This window comes from Myotis brandtii, unplaced genomic scaffold, assembly GCF_000412655.1.
Source record: "Myotis brandtii unplaced genomic scaffold, ASM41265v1 scaffold471, whole genome shotgun sequence".
Lineage (NCBI taxonomy): Eukaryota > Metazoa > Chordata > Mammalia > Chiroptera > Vespertilionidae > Myotis > Myotis brandtii.
This window is the reverse complement of record NW_005367989.1, coordinates 3,846,126-3,859,790: the sequence shown is the minus strand read 5'-3', so window position 1 is coordinate 3,859,790 and position 13,665 is coordinate 3,846,126. Positions and strand designations below refer to the sequence as shown.

The 13,665-nt window shown below is 37.7% G+C and overlaps 1 protein-coding gene across 5 annotated transcripts in view; it reads left to right on the top strand.

Annotated features, from left to right (window-relative positions):
• The first annotated feature begins 27 nt into the window (after positions 1-27).
• ADGRB3 (adhesion G protein-coupled receptor B3) overlaps positions 28-13,665 on the top strand; it is a 716,195-nt gene continuing 702,557 nt past the window's right edge. For 4 of the 5 annotated variants that reach the window (XM_014547407.1, XM_014547406.1, XM_014547405.1 and 1 more), the window contains exons 1-3: positions 28-714; positions 2,110-2,279; positions 3,377-4,148. In XM_014547407.1, coding sequence (XP_014402893.1) covers positions 3,392-4,148 — 757 coding nt within the window. In that variant the 5' untranslated portion in view covers positions 28-714; positions 2,110-2,279; positions 3,377-3,391. The remainder of the gene's footprint in view (positions 715-2,109; positions 2,280-3,376; positions 4,149-13,665) is intronic. The other variant, XM_005875869.2, reaches the window with a different exon arrangement.

Below are 13,665 nucleotides of genomic sequence, written 5' to 3'. Positions count from 1 at the left end.
CGCCGGCGCGCACACGCGAGACAGAGCTTTACTATTGCGCCTCCGTCCTCGCTGGGCATTCAAACAGCTTTCCGACATCACCAGCCAAGGATTTTTTCCACCCCCTCTCCCGAGTCGCCGTCGGCCGAGCAGTACCTGCGGGGCGGGGGGAGGAGGAGGAGGGAGGACTAAGCGGAAAGAGGAAAAGGCAAAAGCTTCAGCCTTCCGATCCGACCACGAATACTCCTGTCATAAACCCACCGCCCCAACAAATCCGCCTGAGCAGCCGCCGCCGCCGCCGGCCACTTCTCGTCTCAGCGCTCTCTTTGCTTCTTGGCTTATCGATTTGTTGAGTGTGTAGATTTGGTAAAACAAATCCTCGCTCTTCAGCCACTTGCATTTTTTTAAAAATTGTTTGTTTGCTTAAGAGTCTCTCTTCGGGGGGCCACCCTCCGCCCCCGGCCCTCGGTTGGATACGGCGTCAGGCTCGAGGGTCCTGGAAGCGTTTTTCTCCCCCACCCGGCCCCCTTATTGATTTTCTCCCCCATGTTTTGCTTCTCATATGTGTGCATTTAAAAAAATATATATATATAAATCCTGATTTTTGAAGCTGAGCCGGGGAAAATGGGCAACGGTGATTGGGACCGAAGGGGAGTCTCTCCGTCAGTGTTGCTGGGACGCGTGCCTGTGCTGGTGTCTTAGAGCAAGAGCCTCCCTGAGCTTTCGGAGTGGAAGGTAAGGAAGGGGGTCCCGGGGTCACCTTCCCTCTGCCGGGGGTCGCCACCGAGGAGCTTTGGGCTAGGTGTTTGCGGAGGGAGGACGAGGAAAGGAAAGGCTGTTGCTGGCGGAGAGAGGGGCTGGGAGCAAACCCGACTGTCTGCATTTACTTAAACGCCGCAGTTGAAAAGTTAGGGAAGTCTGGTTTTCCAGAGATGAGCTGGGTGGGAAGGAAGAGGCAGGGGGACCTGGAAAAATCTGACAATTAGTTGTGTGCGATGGGGCTAATTTTACGAGGAGAAATTTTAGGTTAAAAAGGAAGTTAAGGGGAAGCAGCGGGTCTTGGACTGGGGAAAATTTCAGTGGAGTGATGGCGCCGTCTATGTTCGACTAAACTAAAGTGTCACCCAGAAAATCAGTTTTGAGAATAGCTAAACTAAACGCCGGTTTGCTTTTCAGTAGGGAATAAATAAATAAATAAACAGCATCCTTGAGACCTCGGTGGCCAGCCCTTAGACACCTTCCATGCCAGTCTTTCATTTTTAGAAGAGGGGAATACAATTGTTTGAACTGGCTCTGCAGTCGGGGGTTGGGGGGGGGGTGGCAGCAGAATACAGTTATTCATTTTTTATTATCTAGAATCAAACAAGACTTCGAAACCAAGGCTTAATGGTTTTAAAAAAGAGCAGTATGAGGGGACTCTCTTGAGCAGGCTTGAAAGTGAAATCAGAGCTATTTCCTCACTCTAATCCTTGATGAGCACAGCACTGCAGACATGCATTGCCAAATAAATGGAAGCAAAAGTACTGGCTTTCATTAGGGAAAAAAAATACGACCTCTTTTCGAGTTACCGATTATAAAATGAAGCCCCCTTTCATGGATGGAATTCCTAATTTAGACACTTATTGTCACATTGGCTCTCAACGCCTACACTCTATCCTGAAGAACACTGCGCAGACCTGCATTGCCTGCAAAGTGCTACAGCAAAAAAAGGAGGAAATTATTTCCAGAATGTCCTACAACTTTCCCTATTTTTTTTAAACCTTTAAATGCACATTGGCTTTATTTTCTCAAGAAGAAAATGCATTATTCATTGAGCTGTATGCTTGAAACAGAGAACACTGTTTTGATAGTCCCAGCAGTTCTGACGTTATTTTAAAACTGCTGCTATATAGAGATTTAAAGTTGGGGCTGTTTATGCCCATATCAAGACATAGAATTTGAATTATGATCTGGACAATGCAGATCTTTCTTCAGGGACTTCGGTCACTGGATTTTGTGTGCCTGTGTTAGTGTGTGTTATGCAATGGGAAGGAAGAGGGTTGTATCTTTTGGTTCAGAGAGGATAACCCAGGCAAAGACATGAAAACTCTTTAACTGTCTATATCTCTGTATGTCTGTCTCTGTTTACAGAAGTGGAAGAGATTGCAGCCTAAAGACTTTTAAAATTAACTTGGCATCACTTTTCTCAGCTCAAAGGCTAAACAAAAAAAAAAAGCAGTGTCATTTATTCTAAGAAATAACTTCTTAAAGGTTAAAGCTGAAAAAAAATCCAAGTTATTTTTGGATAACAACTTACAGAGGTAAATATAACCAAGGATTACTCTATTATGCAAGATCAATTTTTTTTAAAGGAAGAGGAGCTCTGGAGCTGTTATTGGAAAGGGAGCAATTCTGTAATTGAAATCTGTAAGAAAGAAAATTCTGTCTCTTATCTTCCATGTGTAAATCTTAAATTACAGTAGATAACCATAGATAAAATAGCCTGAATTTAAAAAAAAAATAAAAGACTGAAGCCAGCTCAATTAGGGTGTTTCTGGGATTTTTCTCACTGACATCACCTTTCGATACAGATACTAATACAGTGATCCACTTTATATATCCCAAGAGGCATGTCACATTGAAATGACTGCTTTAAATTCTGGTTCTCAGTGGTGTGATGTCAAACAAGTCTTCCCTGTGTATGTAGCCACCTATGCCCTTTCTCAGATGATGTTTTTAAAATTTTGTTAATCCACATGAGTGCCGATGTTTTTGCACAGGAATTTCTCATCATTTCCCACCGTGGCCCCTGCAAAGACATGTAGGGACATTCAGGAGAATATGCAACAAATTATCATTTGTGCTTTTAAAATTGTGGCTCTCATTTACCATAATTACTTTAACATTTAAGAGAAAAGAAATGTGATGACAGCTGTTCCCAGATTATCAGATTAGATTTTGTATGATGATGTTTACTGCAGGCAGAAGGCTGAGGGAGAGAAAAGGTTGTATAGGTTGCTTAAAAATATTTTTAAAAATTGACATTTAGGGTAAACTATTTAAAAAGTCAATTTGTGATGTTTTTCCTCTTTTTTTTCAATAGAATTATAATGCACTTGGAGTAAATCCTGGTAGATAAATTAGGGCATTCCTATTAATCTATTAAGTATTTTTAAATTGAATGTAGAGAATTTGGCTATTGTGAATGACCACTTGAGGGCGCTGTTCACACAGCAACAGATAATTTCCTGGCTTTATAAAATAAAAATTACCTGTCCTTCTTTTTAAAAGGGTTTTTCTTTTCTTTTTATTTTTTAACTGAAATCTTGAAAGCAGCTGGCTGTAATATTGGAGGAGTTTCTTTTTTCAATGCATGTAGACTCCTACTTGCATTTTACTTTCATTGCCATTTTTACAGGCCAAATGACATAGGATGAAGGCTGTTCGTAACCTGCTGATTTATATATTTTCCACCTATCTCCTGGTTATGTTTGGATTTAATGCTGCCCAAGACTTCTGGTGTTCAACTTTGGTGAAGGGTGTCATTTATGGATCGTATTCTGTAAGTGAAATGTTTCCCAAAAACTTTACAAACTGCACTTGGACACTGGAAAATCCAGATCCAACCAAATATAGCATTTACCTGAAATTTTCCAAAAAGGACCTTAGCTGCTCTAACTTTTCCCTCCTGGCTTATCAGTTTGATCATTTTTCTCATGAAAAAATAAAGGATCTTTTAAGAAAGAATCAATCTATAATGCAACTCTGCGATTCCAGGAATGCTTTCGTTTTTCTACAATATGATAAAAATTTTATTCAAATTCGTCGGGTATTTCCAACTGACTTCCCAGGATTACAGAAAAAAGGGGAAGAAGACCAGAAATCTTTTTTTGAGTTTTTGGTATTGAACAAGGTGAGCCCAAGCCAGTTTGGTTGCCATGTATTATGCACTTGGTTGGAGAGCTGCTTAAAATCAGAAAATGGGAGAACCGAAGCATGTGGGATCATGTATACAAAATGCACCTGCCCTCAGCATCTGGGAGAGTGGGGGATCGACGACCAGTCGCTGGTTTTATTAAATAACGTGGTGTTACCCTTGAATGAGCAGACCGAGGGCTGCCTGACCCAAGAGCTGCAAACCACCCAGGTCTGCAATCTTACCAGAGAGGCCAAGCGACCGCCCAAAGAAGGTAAGTGCCCAGAAGAGAGGGGGAGATGGGGAGAGGGGGAGGGGCGCCAGGGGATGGAGTGAAAACCTGCTGTTCCAACACGTGGGCCTAAGTGTTGCTCCTTTAACACTGTCATCTTCGGATTCATTTGATGTGTGATCTTTACTGATAAAGGTCTCCTAGGCTAGTCTTAGGTTTCAAAATTTTAAGAGACGGGGCGGTGAGGATGGGATAGATCTCAGCCACATGCCCCAGGAAGTGCGGGTGGAATATTCCTGAGAAAGGATGGGAAAACGCGCAGACAACTTGCGCTGGAGATTGGTGAGCAGGGTTAGGCTGCAGCCCCTTGGGGAAACCTACACACACAGACTCACACATGACACCTGTAAAAGGGATTTGTAGCCAGTGTTCTCCCTGGTCCCTTTCACCCCTGAAAAAGTCCCTTCACTTCCTCTCTCCTCTCCTCTCTCTAGCCCTCTTCTTATCCATGACCCCTTTCCAGCCATGGGGCTCAAGACTAAAAGGTGACACAAAGTCAGTAGCAAGTTGGTACATGTGACAAGGGTGTCCTCAACCCTACAGGTCCGCGATGTTCGGATGCTTCGCACAATAAATCCTGCTTGTGCTGGGTCTTTTAGGGGTCAGGAGAGCCCCGCTGGAAGAGACAACTCTGGGGTCCCCAGGCTGTGAAGCTGCGTGCGGGCGGGGGAGAAGGGCGGAATGGAAACACAGGCGGACCCTCCCTCTAAGACCTGCTATCCCTGCTTCGTGATTTTTGCTCTTCTTGGTTCCCCTGTTGATACAAAAGAGGAGAGAGGGAGCTCCTCCGAGATGAGCTAGATGGAGAAAACAGTGCAACGGAAATGCGGAGGAGGAAGAAGAAAGTACAGGAGTGATTTATAGCTTTCACCCAGTCCCTGGTGGGGGAGCTACCAGAGGATTTGAGATTGTGGATTATGTTTAATACTGCAAGAAAGGGACATATTTTGAGAAAATTAGTTTCCTGTTTGGATGGTTAATGGATGCGTTCCATTTGTTCGGGGACACGGCTGATACAGATTCGTTCTCGCTCCCCAACCCTGCAAAAAGGGAGTGTGTTGATTGCTTATGCAGGGAATGTTTTCTGATCGCCACAAAGATCCCTGTCTGTGGCAAGGGACAGCCAAGCTCCGGTGCCTCTTTCCTTACCCTCCCCCAACAGAAGTTGTCTTTGTGGCCAATATAAAATTGACACGTTGTTGGAGAATTTTATTGAAGGGTAGCCAAGGCGTTGTAAGGGGAGAGGGAAAGAGAGAAGGGTTTAACTAGCTAACTGCGTTTTCTCTGCGGAAAGCAGTTTGGGGGATGGGAATTCCCGGAGAGCCGTGGTACAAGGGGGAAAAGATGTTAGAAGATAAATGCAGACTAATGGCAATGGGAGAGGGGTGAAAAGCCTTTACGATTTCTACAGGTCAGTGTTTCACTAACAGCTGTGACTGAGGAAAACAAAGTGGTTTTAAATTACAGGAGTTCTTTTCTCCAGTAAAAATCCCCAAGAAGCACTTGCAACTGCAGGGATGGTATTTAACACCATTTAAAACTAATTAGTGTCCCCTAGAATAAGAAGCTACAGTACACACAGAAAATGCGATGTTACAGGCTGGCTAATAAGACAATTAACCCCAGAAACTGGTTTTTATTTATTCTATTATTGCTTGAATAAAATTTAGCAAACTTGTTTCTCCAATGAGTGAAATTCTACCATCAGACTTACAGCCGATGGCAGTAGAAAGTGAATCCAGTTTCCCAGCCCTTTTTTTTGCGGATGGTAGCAAATGACTTGAGCAAAGTTGTTGTGTGCGCATGAAGCATGATTCTCAGTGTTTTTGCTGGACATGATCATGAGATCTGGGTTGAGAGTGCTGGGATTTATAGAAGTTGGACAGGGCAGACATTTGTTTTGTAAATGACTAAGACGGAGTGATTTTAGACCTTAGATGTATAAATCATGTGGGAGAATGTATGTAACTTTTGGCTAATTAGCTGGCAAAATGAGAGAGGAGTAGACACACAAGTGATTCTATTAAAATTGTTAACATGTTGATAGGATAGAAGTAGGAAAAGTTCATTTAATAGGGGAAGAATATATGCTAGATCAGTGAAATTGCACAGCCTATATTCTAAATTTGTGCTCTTTAATTGTTTAGGTATTTTGAGTCAGAAAGGTAAGGATATGTAATTCCTGATGACATAATTGTAGCTGATGCATTTGTAAGTAATTCTTATAAAATGTATACAGCACTCCTTACCTCATTCAAAGAAGATCTTTTTGGCTATGCCGCATTGTAGGAAGACATGTGAAAATCTGCAAATTCTTAATTTAGTCGAATTTAGGCAAAGTATTTTACATCTTAAAAAATTAAAATTTAGTATTTGATATAAATGATATATAAAATCTTATGAAATAATCATTGAATATTTCAAATAAACTATCACAATGATATTCACATGGCTTGATGTTAATAATTACATTTAGTTGTGCTACTCATATCTAATATTACTGCAAAATGTCTTTACACGATAACATGTAAACCTAAGTTTTAAAATGAGGTTTAAAATCTTTTTATTACTTTATGTTTTCTATTTTCTATGGAAAAGTAAACAAAATGTCCTGTATGATATCACAGGAATAAGTACAAGATTATTTTCCACAGTTTACAACTCCCATTTTATTCACTGGAATATGTACCGACTCAGAAAGCCTTGAATAGAGATATTTTTCACATTTATTACATCATAGAAGTGGCACAAATTTGAAGGAAGAGTCTTATACCCAGTAGATCCAATTCCACATGGTTTTGTGTGATGCTGATGGTGACAGCAAAGGTATACCAAATATTTTGAATGTATCTATTGGATTTACAAAATCATATTTAGTATTTGAGAAAACTGTGGCCTCCCAGAAATGAAATGTTAATTTAATAATAATTAAATGAAATGTTAATTATGTTAATAGTATTTTTGCTAAAATGCTAGTTAATAATACATTCATGTACTGAAGAATTTCATAGCCAGAAAACAACAAGAAGAAAACTATCACTGTTTATAGTGACAACACCAACAATCACAAATGTTGTCTGTAATATGTTATAAGAGGACATTATTGGACCGATGCTTCATTAAATGTTACATTTTAGTGCATTTAAATAGCTTCTTTTTTTAAGATCACATTTGAGAAAGTCGAGGGTGGCATAGATTAGAGAAACTTAGTTGTCATTCCCCAATTTTTAAGTGAAATTTTGAAAACCAAGTACATCAGCTAAATGAAGCTTTTTAAAATCAATGATATCTTATTTCAGGAAGTTATTTAAAGAAACTGTGTATATGTAGTGTCTATAATTTTCTTTTTAAAGAAGGAAACTCAATGCTGTTTATCTGGTTTTCAGATGTAACCTTGGGGATAGATTGGTATTTATTCACAAGGTCTTTATTATGTTGCCTAGGACTCTTTTACCAAAGAGGATTCTGGACTACATAGCTAAAATGTAAAAGGTGATATAAGATCTTATTTCTTACTACTTTCCTTAAAATTAATAATTAAAACAACTTTGGCAGAAAAATCCTGCGCCAGAGTATTTAAATCACATAATAAGCCTTAATGGAACCTTTGTTTTCTACTTACATCAATGGTGCTACTTATGTGAATGGAAATTGGGATCCCTGTATAGATTCCAGGAAATCTGAACACACACACTCATTTGTTTTTCCACTCTGCTTCTTCGAATCCTTGACATTCTACCACTCAAGGGAAGTCTCACTATGTGCCTGCATAAAATCTAGCCCATGTTTGTGTATATATTCAGAGTATTAGGCACATCTTTGTCATCTAGAGCAATTTGTAGGTTTATATCTGGTTCAGTGTTCTTTTTTTTTTTTCTACGGCTCTTTTTGCCCTCATTACTGTTTCAGCCACTTTTGCCTCTTCCTCATGGTCCCACACTCTTCATCAGAATGTGGAACATTCTGAGTCTGTTGCTCCTGACAGTTTGCCCTGCCCTTTAGCTGGATCCCTTAAGCCCTTTGCACATTCTGTACTTTTGTTGTAGCACTTATCATATTGCAGTATATTTTTCATTTATATTTTCATCTCATTCTACTAACTCAGGAATTCTTCAAGTATAAAGACTGGGTCTTCGAATTGTCTAGGACAGTCTTAACAGAGCCTCAGTAAATATTGGCTGAAATTAATATTAAGTTGAACAAAGCAAAGATCTCATTAGGAAAAATAACAATAAATTGATTACAATTAAAAGAATAAAAATACATCATATTGGGAAACCATCCATCTTTTACTTTCTATTTTTAGGGGAAGATGGCTGCCATTTGTCTCATTTCCAATTCCATTAATGTATTATTTATACCAGCTCTTGATCACAAAGTATTATTTAATAACATTTAAAATGGATGAAAAGAATGGAGCCAGTGAGAGTCTTCATTTCATATATATTTATTTTAAGAGATTAATGACAAATATAATTTTGTATACATGCTGTCTACAAAAAATGTGGTAAGAAAATTAGCCAATTTCTGTCTGTCTTCATTTCTCTCTACATTTCTTTCTTCTGGCTCTGGTATTACTTCTATATAGTAATATGACATTTCTCAAATCCTCTATTTCACAGTTTGAAGTCAAACATATATAAACTCTTTCCAAGAAGGAGGAACAAAGTATTTGTATGTCATCTCAGTGCTTTTGCTATTCACTCATGGTTATGATCTATAGATATATAAAAATCGTAGGCCTGGACAAGTAATGCCATAATTTTTACTTCAGCCATTTCAGAATTTTGTCAGTTTAGGAAGCAGCTCATATATGTATTATTTAATGAAACAAAACTCCATTACATGGCAACATATTTTTTGTAGACACTAAATTAAAATATTAACATGAAAATTGGTGTATGTATGTATGTATGTGGACCATGCATGCACACGTGTGCCAGTATGTATGTTTCAATGGATTTTATGATAGCTTAGATAAATGTACTGCAGGTTAATTTCTTCCAAAATTGAGATGAGGATTTTACTTTACTTCATATCAAGCTTCATGCATTGCTTTATTTAGTTCATTTCTTAATAGGACCAATTCTATTATTAATTGAATACTTTTATAAAATATAGTATTCTTTAAATAAGTCTGGTATGTATTACCTCTAATAATCATCTGGGCCTTGGATCTGAAATCAATCTTTAGTCAAAAATAAACTTTTCTTACTTTTTTTCAAAATGTCATGTGCTGAGTTTTAAGATCCTAACCAGAGAGAGCTGAGTTTGAGTCCGCTCTTCCACATCATAACTGTGTCGTTCTGTAGTACTACTTTTCCCCACTCAGACTAGGTTAGTAATGCTTAATTCCTCAGGGTTCAGGTGAGAACAGGAAATGACATCATGTATTCATAAAAACAATAAAATTAATGACTTGGAATATCTTACTTCCTGTCAGCCCTGAGGAACTGTTTCCCAATTCAATTAACTACTAAAAATCAGAGAGGTATTAAGTTTTTATAAATGTGTCACTTCATTGAAATGAAAGGTCTGTTTGGGTGTGTGATATACTTGGGTCCCCACAGTGACTCAGCCACCTTGTAGTATCTTTGACATGTTGACTGAGCGTGACTGAGCTTGACTCATCATCAATCTACTGTATTAGGGTATTGCATTAAATGAGATTGCACATGTAAAACACTTAGTCCAAGTTATATTAGGCTCTCAATTTAGTTTTTGAAACCTTTTTTTTTGTTGTCTTTTGACTATAAATGATAGAGAATTGATAATAAGTAATGAAGTAGATTGTCAGTGACTTGTTTAGGAAAATTTAGGGGCATTTAACAAAGGATCATTAAGCATCTGAATGTATGTCTATTTTGTATTAGATGAAGAAAACAACATCTCAGTATGTTTGTGTTGACGGAGGCATGACTAATACATCAAATAGATCAAGCTAGTGGTGTGTGAGTCATTCTAGGCCTGGGACGCTGTCCTTTGGATATCATTGCTGAGAGCCTGCAAAGCCATTTAGATCAAAGTTTCCAAGTATTTCACTCTTTGCTGCATTATGCAAAATTAAACCATGTTTTGATATCTGTTTTGAAAAGGAATTATTCTTTAAATGCTCATCTATATTAAAGCATTTGAAGAAACATACAGACTTGTGATCAGTTATTACTGACTAAGCGAGCCAGCCCCCAGTCTCCTAAAGCCTTACATATTCAGATATTTAAAAGTAAACAATTTTTTTTGTTAGCACTCATTTGAAGATTCTTATATTTTTAAAAACAAAATTACAAAGTGACATCTATAAGACTTCATAAAATGCCAAATGCTCTATGTTCAATGATCTTTCAACGGTCATTTAAAATTTTGTTTACTTGCAGAGAATGACCTAACTACGTATCTGCTAACGTAATATATTTCTAGTTTGCACAGAAGGTGCGATAAGTAACAAATGCATAGTAAAATACATTAGCATGGATCGGTTTCTCTCAAAATTAATTGAGTGAACAGGCATTCCTTTTGGAAATCTGACATGTTTGCTGATGTGCATTTTTCTCATAACCAATCCCCTATCACATATTCATTATGCTTGGAACATGCTATTAAAGGTCAAATGGTTATTCTTTGGTTTCTACTATGTTAAATGAAATAATTTACCTGCTAACCCAATTCTGGACATTATATTCACAAATTATATCTTGTAAATAACAAGTTTATTTGGGTATTGGGAGTTATTTTGGAATACAGCAAATATGTGCATGGAAAACTGATATATCAAATTATGATATTTAGAATACTAATTAAAAGCAATTAGACATAACAAAAAAAGCATTAAAACAGTTATGAAGTCAACCAGAGAACGCTAATTTGGTGAAATTATTTTCTAGAAATAAATATGATAAGGTGGTAAATGTCACAGAAATATTTATTCTCAGAAATATAATACCTAGTATGAACACTCACCCAGTATGAATATAAATATAATTATTCATTCTGGGTGAGTATATTACAGTATTATTTCATGACATTTCGACTGGTATTCCTCCTTTTAAAGAAAATATGTAAAATTTGATAATAAAAAACCCCACAATTTCTAGCCCTAATCGGTTTGGCTCAGTGGATAGAGCATTGGTCTGTGGACCAAAGGGTCCTGGATTCAATTCTGGTCAAGGGCACATACTTCGGTTGCAGGCTCCTCCACAGCCTGGGTCATGGTTGGGGCTCCTGCAGGAGGCAACCAATGGATGTGCTTCTCTCACATCGATATTTCTCTCTGTCTTTCCCTCTCTCTTCTACTCTCCCTAAAAATCAATGGAAAAATATCCTTAGGTGAGGATTGAATAAAACAAAACAAAACAAAAAAACAATTTCTACACTTGCATATCTAAACAGTAATAATTTATTCTCCAATAAGCACATTTTTAAGAGAAGCTCCATCTGTATATCACTCCTAAAAAGTAAATCATTTTAATAAATATTTTATAAATTAAAAGAATACATAAAACCCAACATTGAGGAACTGCTTTCCAGTTTGCAAAGCTCTGCTGCATATATTGTTTTATTTAGGCAATGACTGTGAGACTTGTAGTAGCTGCTCTATTGAAAAGTGCCAATTATATAGAATCCCCTAAGATCATGGTTTTCCTTTCTCTAACAATTTTAATACAAATTGGTTCAAATGAAAAACTGAAGAATTTCAGAGTTGTGGGTTTATGGGGTGTGTGTGTGTGTTTTTTGTTGTTTGTTTCTGGAGCACTAAAATCTGAATCACAAATTCCCAGATTTATAAGGGACTATATCAATATCAGTCCAATTCTTACCTCATTGATGGAATCCAAATCAGCAAACACATGATGGGAACATTATTTCAGCTGAACATAAGTCATATTGGAATTTATATTTAATACCATCTCTGTAATGTAAAAGAGACTCAGTCATTTAGATCTAATATTTGATAGATCCAATCATTTTAAAAAGTTAGGTGGTATCCAGCCAGGACAATAATCAGAGTATACTTTGCTATACTACTTAATACAGACTAATCTCTACAAATAAAATCTTAGATTAGATTTTTGTTCTGTTTGGTGTATGTTATTTAAACAAATGTGATGTACATCTCAACAAAAAACTATTGATTTTCAGTCTAAGCTCATTAAATTTAAAGAGTAGTGGGTTTCAAGCTCAGAGTCTGTCTAGATTTACTAAGATGATTTAGCAAGATCTATCTTGGATTTTCATTTCACTGTGAATTTCTAGTGAAATCTATGTTTTGGAGAGATAACATGTATTACATTTTTTAGTTATGGTGCATTGAGAAGTACTTTTGAGGATGAGAGAAGAGTAAGGTCAAGGTCCCTTCTATTTAGTCACAGCTTCTGTCCTTATCTACTCATAATTATTGTAATGTGGAAAGAGGGCAATTTAGGAAGACAAAAATCTGTTTATATAATCCTAGAGGCCCACTGCATGAAATTCGTGCACTGGTAGGGTCTCTAGTGGCTGCCGGCTGCTGGCTGGGTACTCCCTCCCCACCTCGGCCACTGGCCCGGGCCTCCCTCCCTTCCCCCGGCCAGCCCCGCCCCCTGGTCGAACTCCCTGATGAACTCCCAGTAGAGGGGACAATTTGCATACTATGCTTTTATTATATAGGATTCCCACATGAATCTGCAGACTGAGCTCTGGCAGCCATTCTCCCCCACCCCTTTGGGCCTATGGGTAGTCATGGATCCCCAATGTTTCTAACCCCAGGAGCTGTATTTTCTCTCGTTGGTTTCTCTGAGCATATCCATGCCTTACTTTCTTCTCAAATTCCCTTAAGGCAGTGGTTCTCAACCTCAGCTGCACATTAGAATCACCTGGGAATCTTTTTAAAATCCTGATTTCTGGGCCTCATCCTCCGGAAATTCTGTTTCTTTGTTATGGGGTGGGGCCACAACATTAGTAATAAAGAAACAGAATTTCCGGAGGATGAGGCCCAGAAATCAGGATTTTAAAAAGATTCCCAGGTGATTCTGATGTGCAGCCAAGGTTGAGAACCACTGCCTTAATTGAAGACATTGTCAGTTTCTTACTAGGACCCTGGCTAACACAAGGGTATATAATTTTGGTGGTGGGGGGATTTCTGATTACTTACCAGAAGGTTCAAAACCAACATTTTAAAGTTTTCATCCTTCCTTTAAAGTACTAAAAGGTCTTATATAATAATTAGCCCCCTTGCTGATTAGTATATAGAGCATGCCAAGTAAACAGATAAATAAATAAATAAATAAATAATTTAAAGAATTGAAATATGGAAAATGAAAATCAGTTGGCCATTTATTTAAGCTCAGCTGAAATGGCATTTTTTAACACTTAATCTGAACTCAGTATGTGTTCATCTTCATAACTCTATTAAATTTAGAGTTTTTAAGTATTTTTATATATTTACCTGTTGGTTTATTGATTTCTTAGTTTGTTTTTAAATGATGTATAATATGTATACAATTCATATATATATATATGTGTG